The 17,936-nt window shown below is 38.9% G+C and overlaps 1 protein-coding gene across 1 annotated transcript; it reads right to left on the reverse strand.

Moving 5' to 3' along the window:
* Nucleotides 1-11,066: 11,066 nt before the first annotated feature.
* Nucleotides 11,067-16,065, reverse strand: hspb8 (heat shock protein b8). Its single transcript, XM_079476093.1, has 3 exons — nucleotides 15,413-16,065; nucleotides 13,793-13,856; nucleotides 11,067-11,693 (listed from the first exon to the last, which is right to left on the reverse strand). The coding sequence occupies exons 1-3, from the start codon at nucleotides 15,801-15,803 to the stop codon at nucleotides 11,525-11,527; spliced, it is 624 nt and encodes a 207-aa protein (XP_079332219.1). The 5' UTR covers nucleotides 15,804-16,065; the 3' UTR covers nucleotides 11,067-11,524.
* Between the last annotated feature and the right edge of the window lie 1,871 nt (nucleotides 16,066-17,936).

A 17,936-nucleotide genomic window follows, 5' to 3' on the forward strand; every position in this document is an offset into this window, starting at 1 on the left:
GTCACTGTCCTCATCTGAATCCAAGGAGACCAAAGGAGGTCTCAGCACGGCAAGTCTCAACTCCTCCATCCTCCGTCTTTCTGCCGCCCGCTCCTCCTGCACCTCGTGCTCCTCTTTCTGGAGGAGGTGAAAGTAGCTACGGCCCTGTTTTACTGCAAGACTGTTTTGTCTGTAGAAACGTTTAAAATACAATTTTGAAACAGACAAGAGCATTTGATTGGCTAAGATATTTGAAACAATGATGACATCACAAACGGGAGGACGCAAAGAACTTCTCTGTGATGTCATCATTGGTTCAAATATCTTCAATCACTTGCGTTCGTCTTTTTTAAAGTTGATTTTCGAAATATGATCACACAGGAAAAAACGTATAACGCATACAAATAAATATACATATTTTATCTGTACATATGTATATTAAAACAGAGTGATCATTAATTTTATGTATGGTTTCATCGGATGCAAGCGCCTGGCCCGAAGTTAACCTTCTGGTCTGTATTTGTTTATAATACAACCATTTATTTTAAATGTATTTATATTCATATCAATTGATTATTTCATTGTATATTAATTGTATTGAATTCAATAGAAACTACTCAACTGTCATTTATTCTTTGCAGAGGTCTACCGGAAGTCACATAACGTTATATTGCTGCCGCTGACACCGCCTATATTTGATTTGATTAATTTGATAACTATTTATTGATAATTTTGGATACAAATGTTTCTAAATATATTCAATATGTTTTTAATTCACCACTGTAAAAGCATAAGCATGATTTTTCAAACTATCTCAGGTTGGTTTGTGTCAGCTGTCAACAAACAACAAACAAAATTGGTGACGGTGATAGACCAAGAGACCCTTGCTAGTTAAACTGGGAATGTATACAGCAGACCAACCTCCCATGGTGGTCGGGACCATCATCCCAAACACAACATATGCTTAAAGAACCCAGGAAACTGTAAAAACACTGCCAGCTATTGTCCTCATGTTGCCTGCTACAAAGCTTCAGTCATGACACTGAGCATGAATATTTCAGCACGCTCGGCTATATCCACGTCGGTCATAAATGTCAACCATTTTGTGATGCAGAACAAGGGAAAGGGCGAGAGAGGACGCGAAAGAAAGAAAGGAAGAGAGACAGCCGTCTAGCCCCTGTTGAGACTGTTAAATTTTCCCACAAACAAAATACCAATGTTGAGTCCTGCCAGGGTTTTAAGCACAGCCGTCGGCCAGGACACACACTGGGGGGAGCAGACAATATGAATTCACACTGCAGGAACACACAGTTTATCGTGTCAATTAATGGATGCTTTTAAATTTCCTGTTGCGTTCAATCTGATGTCTCCTGTTGGAGTCTACAGAGAGTGCTGTCAGAAAAATAAGTGAAATATTACATTAAATGCCTGGCAGTATAATTATGAATTTGAAAGTATAATTTACCCTCTTGCATGTAATTCCGAACCTATATGACTTTCTTTCTTCTACAGAACCCAAAAGAAGATATTTTGATAACCAAACACCATTGGACCACATAGACTTCTATTGTATGGACAAAAAAAGCACTGAAACATTTGTCAAAATATCTTCTTTTGTTGTTAGACAGATGAAAACGTCATATATGTTTTGAACGATGTTTCAGAAAGAAATAAAAGAACCTTATATTGATTCCATTTCACTTTCTTTGAAACAAAAGTCTAGAATTCTTTGTTACAGTGCTGTTGTTTACAATATATTAGTCATGACTTTTAATTTAAAAAACGAAAAAAGGACTTTTGTTCATTTTTGATCTTTCTGGTGTCAACCAAGTGCCTCAGTTCTTTCAGGTAAATTATGACTCCATGAATTTTCAGGGGAGTTTTAGAAAAAGGTGAGTGTGTCTTATTAAGTTGCTAAGTTCTCTTTAGCACATTGAAGCATTGCAAGATTCAAACAGTAAATGTGTAGTCCGTTTTGGAAGTCATCAAACACATCTAAAAGCATAATCATATTTTCTGAAAACAAATTAATACTTTGTGTAAGAAGCAATTCAGTGATTTGGCAGGATGATGCTCACTGTAGCTAAATGACACACTGAGGCAGACCCAAGCTATCATTACCACACAGCAGGAACTCTAACCTTGCTAGCCGTAAGTGCTTGCGAAAAACAGTGTCCTCTCTCTTCTGAAACCGAGGATACTTCGCCGGCAATTTCTAAAAAGATAAAGCACTTTCAGCAAATTCTCTCAAATACTTAAACAATTAGGCAGATAAAATATGCAAAACAGAAACAATGGCTCTCAAATGACCCCAACGGACTAGAGATGGGCACGATTCTCAGAATGTGACATTCCACATAGAACTTGCACATTTTCACACAATGAATTCCCTGATTTTAATTAACACGTTTGTTTGCGGCTATGTCGTCTGCTGTCTCAAACTTTTCACACCGCTGCAGAAAGAGGACAGGCATGTGGAGATATAATCATTGGGTACGTGCGAGAAAGTCGCTACTGATAGAGCCTCACACCTCATTTTCCTGTGAAGAATGTAGAGGGGTTTTGTGATCCAGATCATCATCAACTTCAGAGATCTCCCCCTCTGGTTCCTATTAAAAAAACACAAGTCATCTGAGAAAGATTTGACTGCAAACGCAGTTGCATAGGAATGAGAAAAAGAGTCATGTGGCAGTACGGCACACAGACAGTTCAGCGCAGGCAACGTTTGTGCATTCAGTGGGCAGAAAATGTAAGCACTTTGATCAAAACTGTCACACAGTCGTGACAAAAAAGAGATGTGGTGCTTTCAGGGACACTCTCGGGTCTTGTCCTCTTCCTCTGCTTTTAATCGGTTATCCTGTCAAAGACAAAAGCTTATAAATGAAAAAAGACAATTTGAATCGACTTGGCCATGCTGCATGGGATGACGGGAAGAGAAGTGTACTTCTTTCTACACTTCTATAGGCGACTTTCTTTATTATGCTTTCTTCACACTTGAAACATCTGAAGTTTTTCATCAATCCAATGCAAGTTTTGAAAAAAACACCAATGACATTGTCTGTATTCAATTTCAGGCACTCCATTTAAAGGTATATTTTACCCAAAAATGAATTTTGTCATTAACTAACTCTTAATTTATATTCTGTATGACTTTCTTCTGCACAGAAGATATTTTAGAAACCAGGCAACATCCGACCCTTTTGACCCCATTGACACAAAGCCTCAAAGAGACATTTCTCAAAATATCATCTTATTTTGTGCTCCACAGAAGAAAGCGTCACATGCAGGTTTTGATATGAGGATGGAGAAATGATGACAGAATATTTACTGTATTATTTAGGTGAATTCTAAATGACACTCAAAACAACAATTCACTCTAAAAGTCTGGATCTCCGCATGGCATCTCCTCACAATAAGAAATGCCAGAGTTTCACATCATGATTCTAGAGCAGAAGCAGACAAAGAGAAAAGGTTTAGAGTCAGAGGCTGAAAGAATGTGTCCTCTCTCGGGCAGAGGTCTCGGCACCGGCCGCTCCCTCTCTACTGTCCTCCATGCCCTTGTTCTCCCCCCTGCTGATAGATTATCTCATTTGCAGTAAATCTGCTAGTGTTTGACGTGCCAGTGGAGAGAGACAGAGAGAGAGAGAGAGAGAGAGATCATACTCTCTACACTATATCTCCTTACTTTTCTAGTCCTAAAGTGAGCTTTAATCCACAAATTGTGAATTGCATTCATACACGGTTTAAAGAAAGGTTAAGCACAAAACCTGGTACTCTTTTCAGGACCACAGGACCAATTTTACACATTTACATTTATGCATTTGGCATACGCTTAAATTCAAAGCGACTTACTGTGCATTCAAGGTACACGTTCTGTCAGTATGTGTTACACAATCACATCCTATAAAATGGACGTCTTAAAGGAACAGTTCACTCTAAAATTAAAATGTTGTCTTCATTTACTCACCCTTGAGTTGTTCCAAATCTGTATACATTTCTTTGTTCTGTTAAACAAGAAAGAAAATATTTTGAAAAATGCAGGAAAGCAAACAGTTCTGGGGTACTTTTGACTACCATTGGAATCTATCCCACTAAGGTGTTCAAGAACCGTTTGGTTACATGCATTCTTCCAAATACGTTTCTCAGTGTTCATCAGAACATATACATTTATACAAATTTTAACAACTCGAGGGCGAGTAAATCCTGAAAGAATGTAAATTTTTGGGTGAACTGTCCCTTCCAACATCATTTTAAATGCGTCTTATGATGCTCTCACTAGACTAGATTGAAGTGTTCTTCTACGCAAATACAATTGTCAGCATATAGTCACTTTATTGCTTGTGAGAGATGAGTATGCAATTTAAGATGGTGAATAAAAAGGAAGTATGCCACAGAAGCACAAAGAACATTTATTAAGTCTTTCCTAGTAGAATCGCCTACGATGACTTTGTCTCAATAAAACACGACAACTGATTCAGAACAACTGATTCTAAAACTAGAATTATAAACAGAGCAATTACGACTAAAACTTGATTTTCCTGCAGCTCATTCAAAGCAACACCAAGCATGGGTCTGATTCAAAGGCAATATATGACCAGCAGTGATAACATTTGATTTAAAACAAAAGCATAATAACAATCCTATGACATTTCTATGACTCATTTGACATTGCTTGTTTCCATGATGTATTTGCCTTTTTGCACACATTGCATAACTCTGTAAGACATGTAGTGACAGAAAGTGATGCTGTCGCTCTGGCTCACTTCACAGAAGTAATTGTGTTTCAAACGACAGCCTCTGTGTCTCATTACATCTGTGTTGGTTATGTAAAGCCATTGAAAGAATCGCAGAGCCTCCGCATAACCAGAGAGAAAAATTCACCATTACAGCTAAAAGCCCAATGGAGCAGTTTGAACAGAAGATATCCCAAGAGACAGGAAAGTACGATGTCTGACGGTATCACTGTCTATTAAGGGGATAGTTACCAAAAAATGAAATTTCTTTCATCATGACTTTCTTTCTTCTTTTTCTCAAGATATTTTGAAGAATTTTGGTAACCAAACAACACCGTTGTAAGGAAACAAAGACATTGTAAAGACATTTCTAAAAATATATATTTCGTACTATACAGAAGAAAGAGTCACATACAAGCTTTGAATGACATGAGGGTAAACAAATTATGACAGAAATTAGATTTTTGGGTGAACTGTCCCTTTAAGAGTTTATGATCAGAAACAGATTTTTACGGCCTCAAATGGTTTTACCAAAATCTATAGACAAATTCTCATTTCAAATCAGCATTTTTAGATGTATTGTGGCCATTTCAGCCCCCCTCAAACCTCAGGAGTTACAAAGCCATCCAACAGCTGTCGTGATTTGGGGTGGAAGAACCCAAGTGCAGGCAGTGAGGATCAAGGGGTTTAACAAGTAGACTTTAATAAAAAAACAAATACAAAACAAACACCCACGATGGGGGAAAAACACTAACCAAACTAGATACAAAACTGAAAACAAACTAGGAACTAGGAACTAGGATGTATGATACTATTCTGTGAGTATACAAGATCAACGTGATATGTCCAGAAACTGTCTGAGTTAAGGCCACTTTAATGCAAAAAAGAAGCTTGCTCAATATTGTTCAGAAACACCTTCTACCTTACTTCACACCTTATACTGAAAATGATGGAAATTGGGATTTTTGGTACACTAGGACAAATTCAAGTTAGTTAATAAAGTGGTTAGAAACACTACACCATTTAAGTGCACCGCTCTCAAAGGCTTAAAAAACCTTAATCAAACTTAATGTGATGTCTTGTGTTCCCCACAAACCTACAAACCTTCTCTAGTTGTCCCAGAAAACTCACAAGGAGTCTCTTTGATTCAATGTGAAGTGGCTCTGAAACATCCTCAGTATAGCTCCACAGGAGTGAACTGTACGCTCCACAGGTCGGAGGCTTCTGTCTGGCGTTAAATCTCTCCCAAAACATCTCAAAGTCACATAGTTTACTTGGAAAAAGAGTCTTAACTACCACGCACGGTCTGACGTCACTGTGAACTTCCATTTTTACATCTTTAGGTTAGAAACTAAACTGTTAAATCCATTCCTGCAGTATACGATGTGCGTTTGATTCTTATTTAGACAAAAAAGCATCAGCAGTCACATCTTCAAGGCGAAGTCTTACGATGCAGCTAAGTCTATTGTTGGGTGCCCTGTTGCCAATGGTAACAAAACCATTGAAAAACCTGTTGGAACCCGCCCTACAGCCAAAGCACTTGAAGCCACGCTGGATGGATTATTAGCTCAGTTGTGCATCACAGATATTGCTTACGCCGTACCGCGTTGGTTTAATAAAGGAGGTGTGAGATGAAATAGTATTTCATTTTATGTTTTTTTTTATTATAATACACACCAGGCAAAGATTCAACAGACTCCAATGTTCACAAACTGAAATAAAATCTGTACAAAATAATGAATTACTGAGCAAATGTAACCGCACGCCTCTGCAGTCGGCACTGAGATCAATAGGGGTGAGTCAGCAACACCGGGCCCGTTACATGTACACCGTTTGGATTTTCAGTCGGATTCTAGGATATAAAGTTCACAAGCACTTAGACGCCTCACTTCTATTAACAATCGCTTCAATAAAAAACACCAAAGTCTAAGCAGGACCTTACTCAGGCTATACATTTCTCATCAAGCAGCTATTTGTTGCTTTCTTTTTAGATCCATGAATATCCTCAATTAGCATCTTCTGTAGAGCCCGTCCACCCCCCGGCAGCCGCCGAGTGAACTACCAAACCATCACTTCATCCCTACATTCCATTCTTACAATATCATGGTTACAGATTAGTAAGTGCTAAAACCCAAAGATGCTATATAAGAGAGGCTGAGATGTTCAACAGACACATTCTGCCTTCGCAAACTTTCCCAGCACCTCTTATTTTTCGGCTGGAACCTTCAGTAACCTCTTCTCATCACGTTTAAATTTTCCCACCATGGCGGATGCTAATAAGTTCTCATCTAGGCCTCAATATTGTCATGATGTCTCTTGGTATCCACTGAGCTACAGATGGCCCAGCGTAATCTTTAACCAACACTTTGGGCTGCCTCCATTATTGGACCCTAGAGACCTGAGTTGGATGGAAGGTATCCTCAGAAGGCTGGGGACGTCTGCTTGGCCCGGGTACTTACGATCACCTGCGCTCGCTCCCTTCAGTCAGGCCGCGGGACAGACCATCTCTAAGCTGCACAGAGAGATGAGAGGAGGGTTATCAGAAGTGGCTAGCGAGATGTGCAAGTGGAAAATTAGTCTGGATGTCAATCACTTCGCTCCCTCTGAGATCACGGTGAAAATACAGGACGGATTTTTGGATATTGCAGGTATGGTTCTCCCATTTACAAAGTATTTAATATTTTAATGCTTTTTTATTTATTCAAGACAATACAAATCTTCATAAGAAATCATAAGAAATAGTTAACACTTTACAATAAGGTTCAGTTTATAAATATTAGTAATTAGCATTTCAACTAACAATGAACAACATACAGACGCGGAACAAAATTAAGAGACCATTCCTAATTTTCATCGAATCAGCATTTTAGATGTTATGTTGCCATTCCAGTCCAACAGCAATGTGAAAGACTGACAGCATGACAACATGAAAACTGGGATCAAAAATACATGTACAAATAATACTCTTTACAAATAAAACTTTTTTGCAGTATTTGACGTATGAAAAAATACAGAGCATCTTTATTTTATTTTGACCTGTTTCTATAGGTTTCATTTTCTGCGAATAAATATAAATGATATTGTTATTTGAAGCATAAACACATACCTGTTAGTAGAACATTCATGCAAACACTGAAAATCATTTTACAAAGTGTCTCTTTCCGTGGCTGTATTTAACACCATTTAATAATCTCTGTTAATGTAAGTTCATATTTATGTTAGCAGGCACACATTTAAATTCTGAAAATGTATTAATAAATTATGACAAATTATTTTCATTACCAAATGAACACCAATGTAAAGTATTACCAAAAAATGCCTTTATTCTATTATATTATATTAACATCTGATACGTAAAAAATATGCAATAAACTCCCAAATTTCTAATGTGTTTATGTTTTTGATCCACAGGCAAACACGAGGAGAGACAAGATGAGCATGGGTACATTGCTAGATCTTTCACAAGAAAGTACAAGTAAGTTTAAGCATTCATTTGACATCTTGGCTAAACTTCACAGTGTGTAATCGTGACAAATTGCCATGAAACTGTGAACCGATTAAGCACGTTAATAGATATTTATTTGCTTAAGTGTTCCAGTTGGTGTAGATGCTGAACAGATCCAGACGTTTGTGTCAGCGGATGGGATTCTTACAGTGGAAGTGCCATTACCCAGCATTCCACACCCTGCTGATGTAATTATTCCAGTGCAGGTATTGATTGGTCCTGACTGTGGTTAAGTTTTTAATCAAACAGACTAAACTTTTGGGTTCAGGATGTAAATTGAGGCACCATAAGAAATAATTTTGGTGCCATTACCTTATAGAATTTGAAAACTAGGTGGCATAAATTTGACTTGCTTATGGGTTAAATGTGGCAGATGGATTTTCATCATTATAATACATACCGTAGAATACTTTCTGTCAGTCTCGGTAAAACGACATCATTATTGATTTTTTTTGTAAAGACAATCCAATGGAAACCACTGTCTATCCATGGTAAAATATCTAATTGGTTAGCCATTATATAAGAGCTGTCACACAAAACTGTGTCTCCAGAATTTTGTCGGCCAGTGTAAAATGTTGACAGTTTTTGGCTTTCAAATCCTGGAGGTTAAAGAAAGCCAAACACTGGAAATAAAGACAGCTTATAACCCATTATTTCAATTATTGTGTTTGGGGATTTATATTGCATATGAGTTGTTCATTAAAATTAATTTCTTTCACTTAAGAAATGCCAGCCATTGTTTACCCACCGCATGTCTTTTCCTTGTCGGGCCAATTTGTTGAGCCAAGCAATTATAACTGTTTTTTTCATAGCCAAAGGACTTCAGGAATAATCATTGACCAACAATTCTGCAATGCCTAGCAAACATCAGATGTCCCAGTCAGATTACAATTTAATCACCGTGCAATTCCAAATACCAGATTGGTAATTGTTCAAAAACGTACTTTCCCTCAGGGGACGAATGGCCTTTCATATCAACCCAGAATATGAATAATTTCCGTGCATACTGGCCTTTACATTTGTAACTTTTTGAAAACTGTTTCATATTTGCCACAGGTAGAGTTGGAAGTACAAACCATGGAAGAGAAAAGAACGGACGGCCATGAGCCTCAAGCTGAGGGTAAACCAGAAACCTTTCAACCCTCGGTTGTACCTGGAGAGCATCTTGAGGTGGAAGCTCAGGAACGTCCTGAAGGCCAACAGATCGTATCCGAGATTTCCCGCCCTGATGTAGGCCCGTCCGCGGAACCAGCAGATCCGTCCATCACAGAGCCAGCAGTCGACGTTGGTGAACCCGGAGAGGATGACAAAGACAGAACTATTCACGAGGCAGTCGAGGACACAGAGAGAGACAGCGAGGACATCTACGCAGAAAGGCCCGAAGCACCGGAGACTCCAGACACCGTCGTCTCAGAGCAAGACGAGCAGCCAGAGGTCATCTCAATCGGCCAGCCTCAGGGGTCTGGGGGTGAAGAATATACACACCCTGCTGCGACAGCAGATGAGCAAGCAACCTTCGGGCAAACCCAAGAGATCTTCAAACCACAGCAAGTACTCCAGAAGGAAATAACTGTGGAACAAATCGAAGTCGCCAAATAGGCGACAAAAAACATCCCCTGCTCTTTCCTTAGCCTTTAAATTCCCATCATTGTTTTCCAGTTTACTGTAACATGCATCCTCTCAGCATTAATAAACACCTGAGCATGATCTTGTGAAGCTTTTCCTTCAGTTTTAACAATAACACAGGTAATTCATCACAGAAAGGTTTATCAAATTGACATTTGAAGGGAATGTGGGGTTTATAGTAAATATGATTGTATTTCATGTCCTGGCAGAAAATATATTGTGCAATTTGTCTAACTCTTATGATTATAATGGAAGAGGGTCTTTAGCGTGGATATATTCACAATCCATTAACCTCAAAACCTCAAAATTAGACCACGGGAAACCAGAGCTTTGATCGATTCCATGAGAAAAATTCAATGGGCAAACAGGTCAGTTAATCAGCGGCTGAGAACCGTTTTCTTCAGTATTTTCCTTCCGTATAGGCGTCGGGAAGATTGAAAGTGAGCCAGACCGCTCGGAATAATCTCTCACATGAATCTGTCACCCAATTACTGAAAGCGTGCAGAGACAACTCCCCTGAAATCACTCCATAACCAAAAAGAGAGAGAGAGAGAGCGAGAGAGAGCGAGAGCGAGAGAGAGAGCGAGAGAGAGAGAGAGAGAGAGAGAGAGAGAGAGAGAGAGGAGAGAGAGAGAGAGAGAGAGAGAGAGAGAGAGAGAGAGAGAGAGAGAGAGAGAGAGAGAGAGAGAGCGAGAGCGAGAGCGAGAAAACTCAACTCTAGAAAGACAGAAGACACCTTCGTACAGAAGTCCAACGTGACAGATATTCAGATGACTAAAGACATTTGTTCTCAAAATGATACTTAAAAGTTACATAATAAAAATAGTTTGCGTGAGTTTAGACGGTTTCAAAGGTACAACATAAACGTTTCTGCAAATGCACGCTTTTGTGGTCCAAACCTAACTTCTGGTAAACACCCACAAAGAAAAGAGTCCCTGTAGATTATTTCTGATGACAAGGAAAAGAAATAACAAGTAAATTACATTAGCTAGCAGGTTTAAAGTCATCTGCTAAATGACTAAATGTAAATGCAAGTCTAGCATTATTTGGGGTTATCAATAGAAGAACCATTACTTGGATAACTTGAAATGCGACACAGTTACACGACCCATTCAACGATTTGTTTATTTAATAAAATGAATATACAATAAAATTCAATAAATTCTTTATTAAATACAATTATTATACAATGGATTATTATTATTAATATAAATGGATTCAAATATAAATAGTTACATTATTAGCCATCAGCCAGACCGATAAACAAACACAGACCGGAACTTAACTTCGGGCCAGGTGTATGGACATGCCTTAAAGTGGCTGTAAAAGGGGGCGTGTCTAATTAAGAGGAAGTTGTAATTAAATCTGAACATCAATTACTGCACTTTCACTACAGAAATCTGGCCTGGTCATTGTCTTCCTCTCACCCCATTGATAGCTCCATCACAAGTGTTTATCCTCTTCCATTTGGTAACTAAAGGCTACAGGAATTTGATCCAATCACGTACCATGTAGAGGAACCATCGATTTATGGACTACGGAGCTAATTTCGCAACACATTAATGACTTTTGGATTAAGAAAATGCATGAAACTGATAAAACTAGATATTTGTAGCACTTTGAACAAATGCCATGATCCCCAGCTCGCTCCCTGTCAGTGGTGTGCTTCAGAGAGGGGGATTTAAGCCATGCTGGATTCCTGAGGTCTTGCCTCGGGTGCTTCTATGGGTTCTGCGGGCGTCTCGTTGCTGTAGAGGTAGTACGGAGGGGTCTGCCTGGCTTCAATGATGAGAACCCCTTCCGGAGATAGAGATGCAAACACAGTGAGAGGGTCCACGTCAGTTGGTATCCTGTGGAAATAAGTTCAGGAGAATGTGCTTATAGACGGACCTAGGACATTTTTTGGGAACTGCAAACATTATACATTTGTATGCTCGGTATAGTTTCATTTTTGACAATCTTAATTTTTGTTATGTGGCAGCTTGTGGCTAGAAGATGATTCTCAAGCTTTTCGTAGTTTTCATTCAAATGGTCTGCCTACCACCAATTGCAATAAGAGAAAGACAGAAAAAAGAGAGACAGCGTCTAAACTCTGCTCCAGGTGCCGGGCTCAGAAACAGAGTCTGTTGCCAATTATTACAAATCGCCTCCTGATGCAAAGTTTATCACCAGATATTTCCATCTACACACTACTCTCATCCTCCAGCTGGCAGACGGTCTGCTGCCAATTTAATGAGAAGAGTTCTCACTCTCTCTGTTTAAATGAGATGCCTTTAAGGCAGGATTACCATAAATTCATATCGACTCTACAGAGAAAGGGTGGAACTTGTTGTGGAACTGAGTGGATGGTGATATCACACTGAGGCACTCCCTACTGCAATGTCTTCTATTGCAACAGTTTGGGAAGGGGGTGATGGATTGTTGGACTGTTTAGTTCTTCGAGCGGTGAAAACAGTGATAAAATAAGACGAAGAATTATATTTTAAATCAAACCAATTTTTTTTTAAAAGATCTGCATAAATTTCACTTTAGTTGAACTCTGAAAAAGATGGTCCTGTATAGACGGTTTCAGTGGCTAGAACATAAACAAGCGTTATGAATCAAATAAGTGTCGAGTGGTTTTCATTTAACTTAATAAGCTTGATTTGAATATATAATTAAATATCAAATAAATTGTTATAACCAAATACGGAGCGGAAGTTCGCAGCAGCAATGCCATCAAATTTAAGCTGCTATCAAAACCAGTTGTTGAGCAAGTCAATAAAAAAATTGTAAAAAGTTTTATTTTTACATTAAACTTATACAATTTTTAATTTATGGTGTTTAAGAAAAAGTTAGTTTCAAGAAAATGTAAATTGGACATCAATGTAAAGATATGTAACCTGCAACTGCATGTTTCAAACAGAGATGGCGTATTACAGTGCGTATTATAATTAAACATATTTCTAACATAATTCTCTTGACTTCTTGTCAACTTGAATGCATTTTTCAGTGAGCTTGTTGCAAGTGCATTTTGGGATTTTATGTACAATTCTATGTTTAAACTTTGATTGGCTATCTTATAAGACAGCATGCATGATGATGCCTGAAATGTATAGTTTTAGTGTTAATCTAAAGCAGCCGTGCATTTATCTTTTACAGAAAAGGCAATCCCATAATGCACTGCGATCAGCTCACAGAAAAACTGAAGATGGAGTCAAAAGGCCATGCAGATTATAGATATGTTAACATTTTATTTCATTGCTAAAATATATTAATAAAACAGCCCATGATACCATACCAAAACTTCTTTCGTGTTTTATGTGATGACAACTGTTTTACATGTCGCTGCTGTCCTTCTGAAACCTTTGTATTGCATTTACATTGACGCATATATCAGAGGCTTATATCCAAAGCGACTTGCATTGCATATTTGGACACCCACGGTTTCTGAAGGACATTACCGATATCATATCTGCACATGTGGAGAAGTGGATCATCGTATTAAATTTTTTAGGGAAAAATAAGAAGCAAATCTGCAGTTTCACAATTAAGATCATCTACTTTAATTAGGTTTTTTGTTAACAAAGAAATGTATTAAGTCACACGTGTCTGTCTCGTGCTAGAATACTTTAGTCTTGCTGTTCAATAAAATGTTTTTTTGCTCTCTCTTCACTCTGTTAAGAGAAACAGCATGGCAACCAAAATCTCATGGCTTTGTCGGACATCAGAGCCGTGCAGTGTTTCGTCTCTGTCTAACAATAGTTTTCTCTTTTTTTATTTTATCTGTAACATTGATTCCCTTTCGCTGCCAGCTACCATCCAATTTGATTCTCTAAAGAGCGAGAGAGAGGAGAGGTAGGGGGTGGTAAATGCTCTGTGCTTGTAATAACTCAGAGAGACATTCCTCTGGAAGTTGCTCGATCATTCTAGAAGGCTCCAAACTGTCTTATACGACTGACACACTTACTGAATTTTCTTTGTGAAGTTTTTGGTGACGATTCCGCCCTCGTCCTGCTTTTCCTCGTGTTTTCCTGGTGAAAAGATTATAGAAGTTGTTAACACAGAGATCAATTCGACTGAGGCGATTGATACAGCTGCATTATGATATTGTGCGGTTCTCGATAAAGCCTTTACAACATTTCGAGGGCTCAGCATGCACAAAGGACGTCTTTATCTGTAAGCACTGGTTGCTTTGACAAAGCTGTCACAGTACTCCATTCTTTACCTGAAAAAAATATACAGTCATAAATTTGGTGACCATGTAAAGATTTTTTAACCTCCTCAGAATTATTTGGTGTATAAACTCAAAGAAACAGTTTGTATATTATTTTATGAAGAGCTACGTCAGGCCTGTGTAGAAGCCTCTAGATCTCTCCATTCTTTGCAGCTGTTGGTCGCAGAATGCCATTCATGCCGCCCAGCGTCTCGGCACGGCCCACATATCAACAACAACCGCCTCTTTACAGCACACGTAGAAGAATTATTCTCCTAGGAGTAGTCTCATGATATCTGGTTACGAGAAAGAACTTAAAACGACTTCTGACGCAAGGCGTTTCCGGCACAAACCTATTACCACAAAAATAAACATTTACCTGCAGGCCTTTCCCTATTTAACAAAGACACTCCAAAGCAAGTGCCCCTTTGGAAAACAGCGAGACACCCTTGGTAGTTACCAGCATTTGACAGTTCTTTCCCTCAGGATGTTGCCGAACTTTCAATGTGTCCCAAAACTGGTCACTTTGATTTGGAGTTTAGGTAAAACTGAGCTAAAAGTAATTTTAGAGGGATCAAAAAACCTTGCTTTGATATATCTCTGCGTGGCCACTTCTAGAATGAGGTCGTGTGATGTTAACAAAGAGTGTTTCCACCCTCCTCCCACTGTGACTGAGCGACCCAGCTGACATACCAGCAGAGCGGTTATGAAAATCCCAATGCATGAGGCCTGTGATCTCTCATGAACCCTGAACTTCTGTCCTGCTGTTACAGGATACAAATAAAAAAGGATTTTCTAGGGCTCACAGCCGTCGTTTCCCGGGGCCTTTCATTTTACACACTCGGAAGGTTATTGTTTGAGTATTTTCACAGAGGTTGCACTGAAATGGGTGACCTTGAGTCATTTAGGAAAATGGAACAATCTACTGCAAAGTGCAGCGTGGGACTCTTTGGGGTCTATATATGGGTTGTTTATTATACCGTGAGAGATACTAGAAGTATTTCGACAGGTGGTGGATTACACAAGACGTGCTGGTAATGTGCAAGTCATCGCTCAGGAAAGTTTACCATGGTTTTATCATAGTAAAGATGTAGTAGCCATGTTTTTGCTCGATTTCTTGCGTTGTGTATTGCAAGTTTTAATACAAATAAAGTTATTTACAAAACAAACTATATACATATATATTTGTGACGTAAAATAGTAAAGAAATCTATAAAATTCTACAGTACACCATTAGGCTACTACTACGTCACAAATCAAATCCTTCTGTGGCGCAAGCATGTCGTCATACTTTGGACACACTGTTGTAGGTATGTCATTGATTTTTAAATGCCGCTTGCTCTTTGCAAAAAGGTTATAGCGTGTTTTCCTCACCTGACACTTCTATAAACCCGTCTTTTGTTTTGACATTAAGCTCCTCTGGTTTGAAGCTCTGCACGTTCACGCACATTTTCCACGGCTCGTCCGGGTTGCTCGGGGATGGGCTGGATCTGCGAGGGGTCTCGCTGTACATGGAACTGAAACCCTGCGGCGCGCCCATGCTCGTCCGCGGAAAGCCCGTGCGCAACGAGCCTGTCCACGGCGCGTCGAGGCGGGCGCTCAGCCGAGGTCGCGCCCAGCCAGGCCAGTCCATAGATAAGTCTTCGGGAAAGGGTGGCAGTCCAAAGTCATCGTCCATAAACCTCGACGCGAGCGACTGTTCCCTGAAAGGATCCCGCGGGGCCCTCTGTCTGTTGCCCATTGTGTAGAAATCCCCCTCTGCCATGGTGAAACTCGGAAAAGTTGAAGAACTGTGTGTCCCAACAGGTATGCTGTCAGATGTCCGCCAACAAATATTAAAAGTGGAGCTAAACTGATTATATTGTTTACAGTTTCAAATAAAACACAAAATCACCGTATGTCTCCTGGCGCGTAATAACGCACCGAGTTTTACGCCTATTAATAAATGTTGCGTTCCAGAAGTTTACTGGAGACCCGTTTGACTCTTCGTCAGTTTTATACGCGATTCTCCGCAGCGCGACCGGTCAACAAAGTCCAGAATGTGCTTAGCGGCACACAACAGCTGACGGAAGACCCTCCCAATCCAAGTTTAGACCCCGTGCTGTGACTGGCTCTACCGGACAGCGATGGGTCTAATCTCAGCCTCCCAGTATGACTCATTCGCTTTTTAATAGAAAACCAGTCACTCCTCAAGGCCAGTCACGCTAATATGATGTTCTAAAGTCGAGATGTGACGAAACGCATCATGGTTATGTGGTATCTTCTTTTCCTACTTAAGACGTGTTCGCGTATAAAGGGGAAATGAGACCACAGAGGTAAACTAATGCACTCAAGTTTACATGTGAAAAGCATGGCCCCTAAATATCTCTGACTTCATTACTCAGAGAAGGAAAACATATGCGCCACACTTTATAAATGAATTCATGTCATAAGATAAGAAAGTAATATTTGTTTTAAATGGAAAAACACATGGATTTGGTATACTTTAAGCAACATTATGCTGAGAAATGTGGCATCATCTGAGAAAAGCCTGAAATAATATGACCAGAGATGCCACTATATTTTGTGGTCTAATAAAATGGCATTCGAACATTTTTGAAGTGTTTCAAGTGTTAGATTTTGGATTCAAATAGCAAACAGTTTCCCCATGTGTCACATAACAAAACAGTTGTGCCCATTTTTCCAGAAACAGGGAATGGCTCACCTTACCCACTGGATCATTTCACCCCATTTACACAAATGTAAGGAAAAATAGAGATACATTAAAAAGACAGATTTGATAAAATGACCGCAACAAAATCAAGATACTGTGTAAATAATTTATTTATCACAGATTTAGACCACAGAGAACTATTCATTTGAAGATCAAGGGAGACACTGATATTCTTGTGCACATAGACAACAAATATTTACATAATAGAACAGAGAATTATATGAGGGGGGGGGGCTATATTCTTAAAACACGCTGATTGTGCTAAAATAAAAGTATTTGATTTATATTTTTACCTTTCATTCGGCTTCTAAATTGGTAGAATATTGCAGCGCATCTGCAGGTGTCTGCATCTGGAGGAGCCAACGCCAACCTCCGTAGCAAATTTTATATCTTTAGATTTTAGACTGGATTCATGGCTAAACATCAGCATTTTAGAGGGAATAAACGACGCGAATGATGTAATTCAGAAAGCTTGCAAAGATTCAGTGCAACGACTCCATCTCAATAAATAAAGCCCATGCCTAATATTGCCACATTAAACGTTTGCATATTTACACGACATATTTACATAATCATTTACGCTCCGTGACGAAAGAACAAGATGGATTGAAGAAGATAACACATTTCAAGTGCTTCCCCCCTCTACGACTAATCTGTGTCAGAATTCACAACAGTCAGACAGCTAAATATGTACAGTGCATAGAGATCACCATGCCTTCGCTTAACAAGCACTCCAATAAGACATGTAAACAAAGAAACTGCCGTCATGTGTCGCGGTGAAGGTGTAACGATTTTTTCAAGCCGTCTCGTCAATCTGCATGACACACTTAAGATCTTTGATCCTTTAAGAAAGCCTTGATCTAGACATTCTGACTGATTTCATATGACAGCTGTCTGCATTTATCTCGGTCTGTAACAGTTTCTAGGTTTATCCGCAGTGATGTGTCACCAAGAAAGAGTAGCAATGTTTCTTTTTACCATTCACATGTATAAACACAATAATTTATGTGACACAGTGTGACTTATTTTGTGCATATTTGGACGCATATTGGATGTTTTGAGCAAAATAAATGAATAGGTAAATGATAATAATTTATAATTATAAATAATTCAAATGATCAGAATAATAAATAGAGTGATTTAGGGACTTCAAATATTAAAAACAATAAATAATTAAAAAAATAC

Source organism: Barbatula barbatula (genome assembly GCF_947034865.1).
Source record: "Barbatula barbatula genome assembly, chromosome: 2".
NCBI lineage: Eukaryota > Metazoa > Chordata > Actinopteri > Cypriniformes > Nemacheilidae > Barbatula > Barbatula barbatula.

Coding starts and splice junctions, on each gene's coding strand:
- hspb8 (XM_079476093.1), bottom strand. CDS start 15,803: ATGGCAGAGGGGGATTTCTACACAATGGGCAACAGACAGAGGGCCCCG. Junction 13,857..15,412: donor CGGGTTTATAGAAGTGTCAG/GTGAGGAAAACA, acceptor TCTTTTCACCAG/GAAAACACGAGGAAAAGCAG. Junction 11,694..13,792: donor AACTTCACAAAGAAAATTCA/GTAAGTGTGTCA, acceptor TTATTTCCACAG/GATACCAACTGACGTGGACC.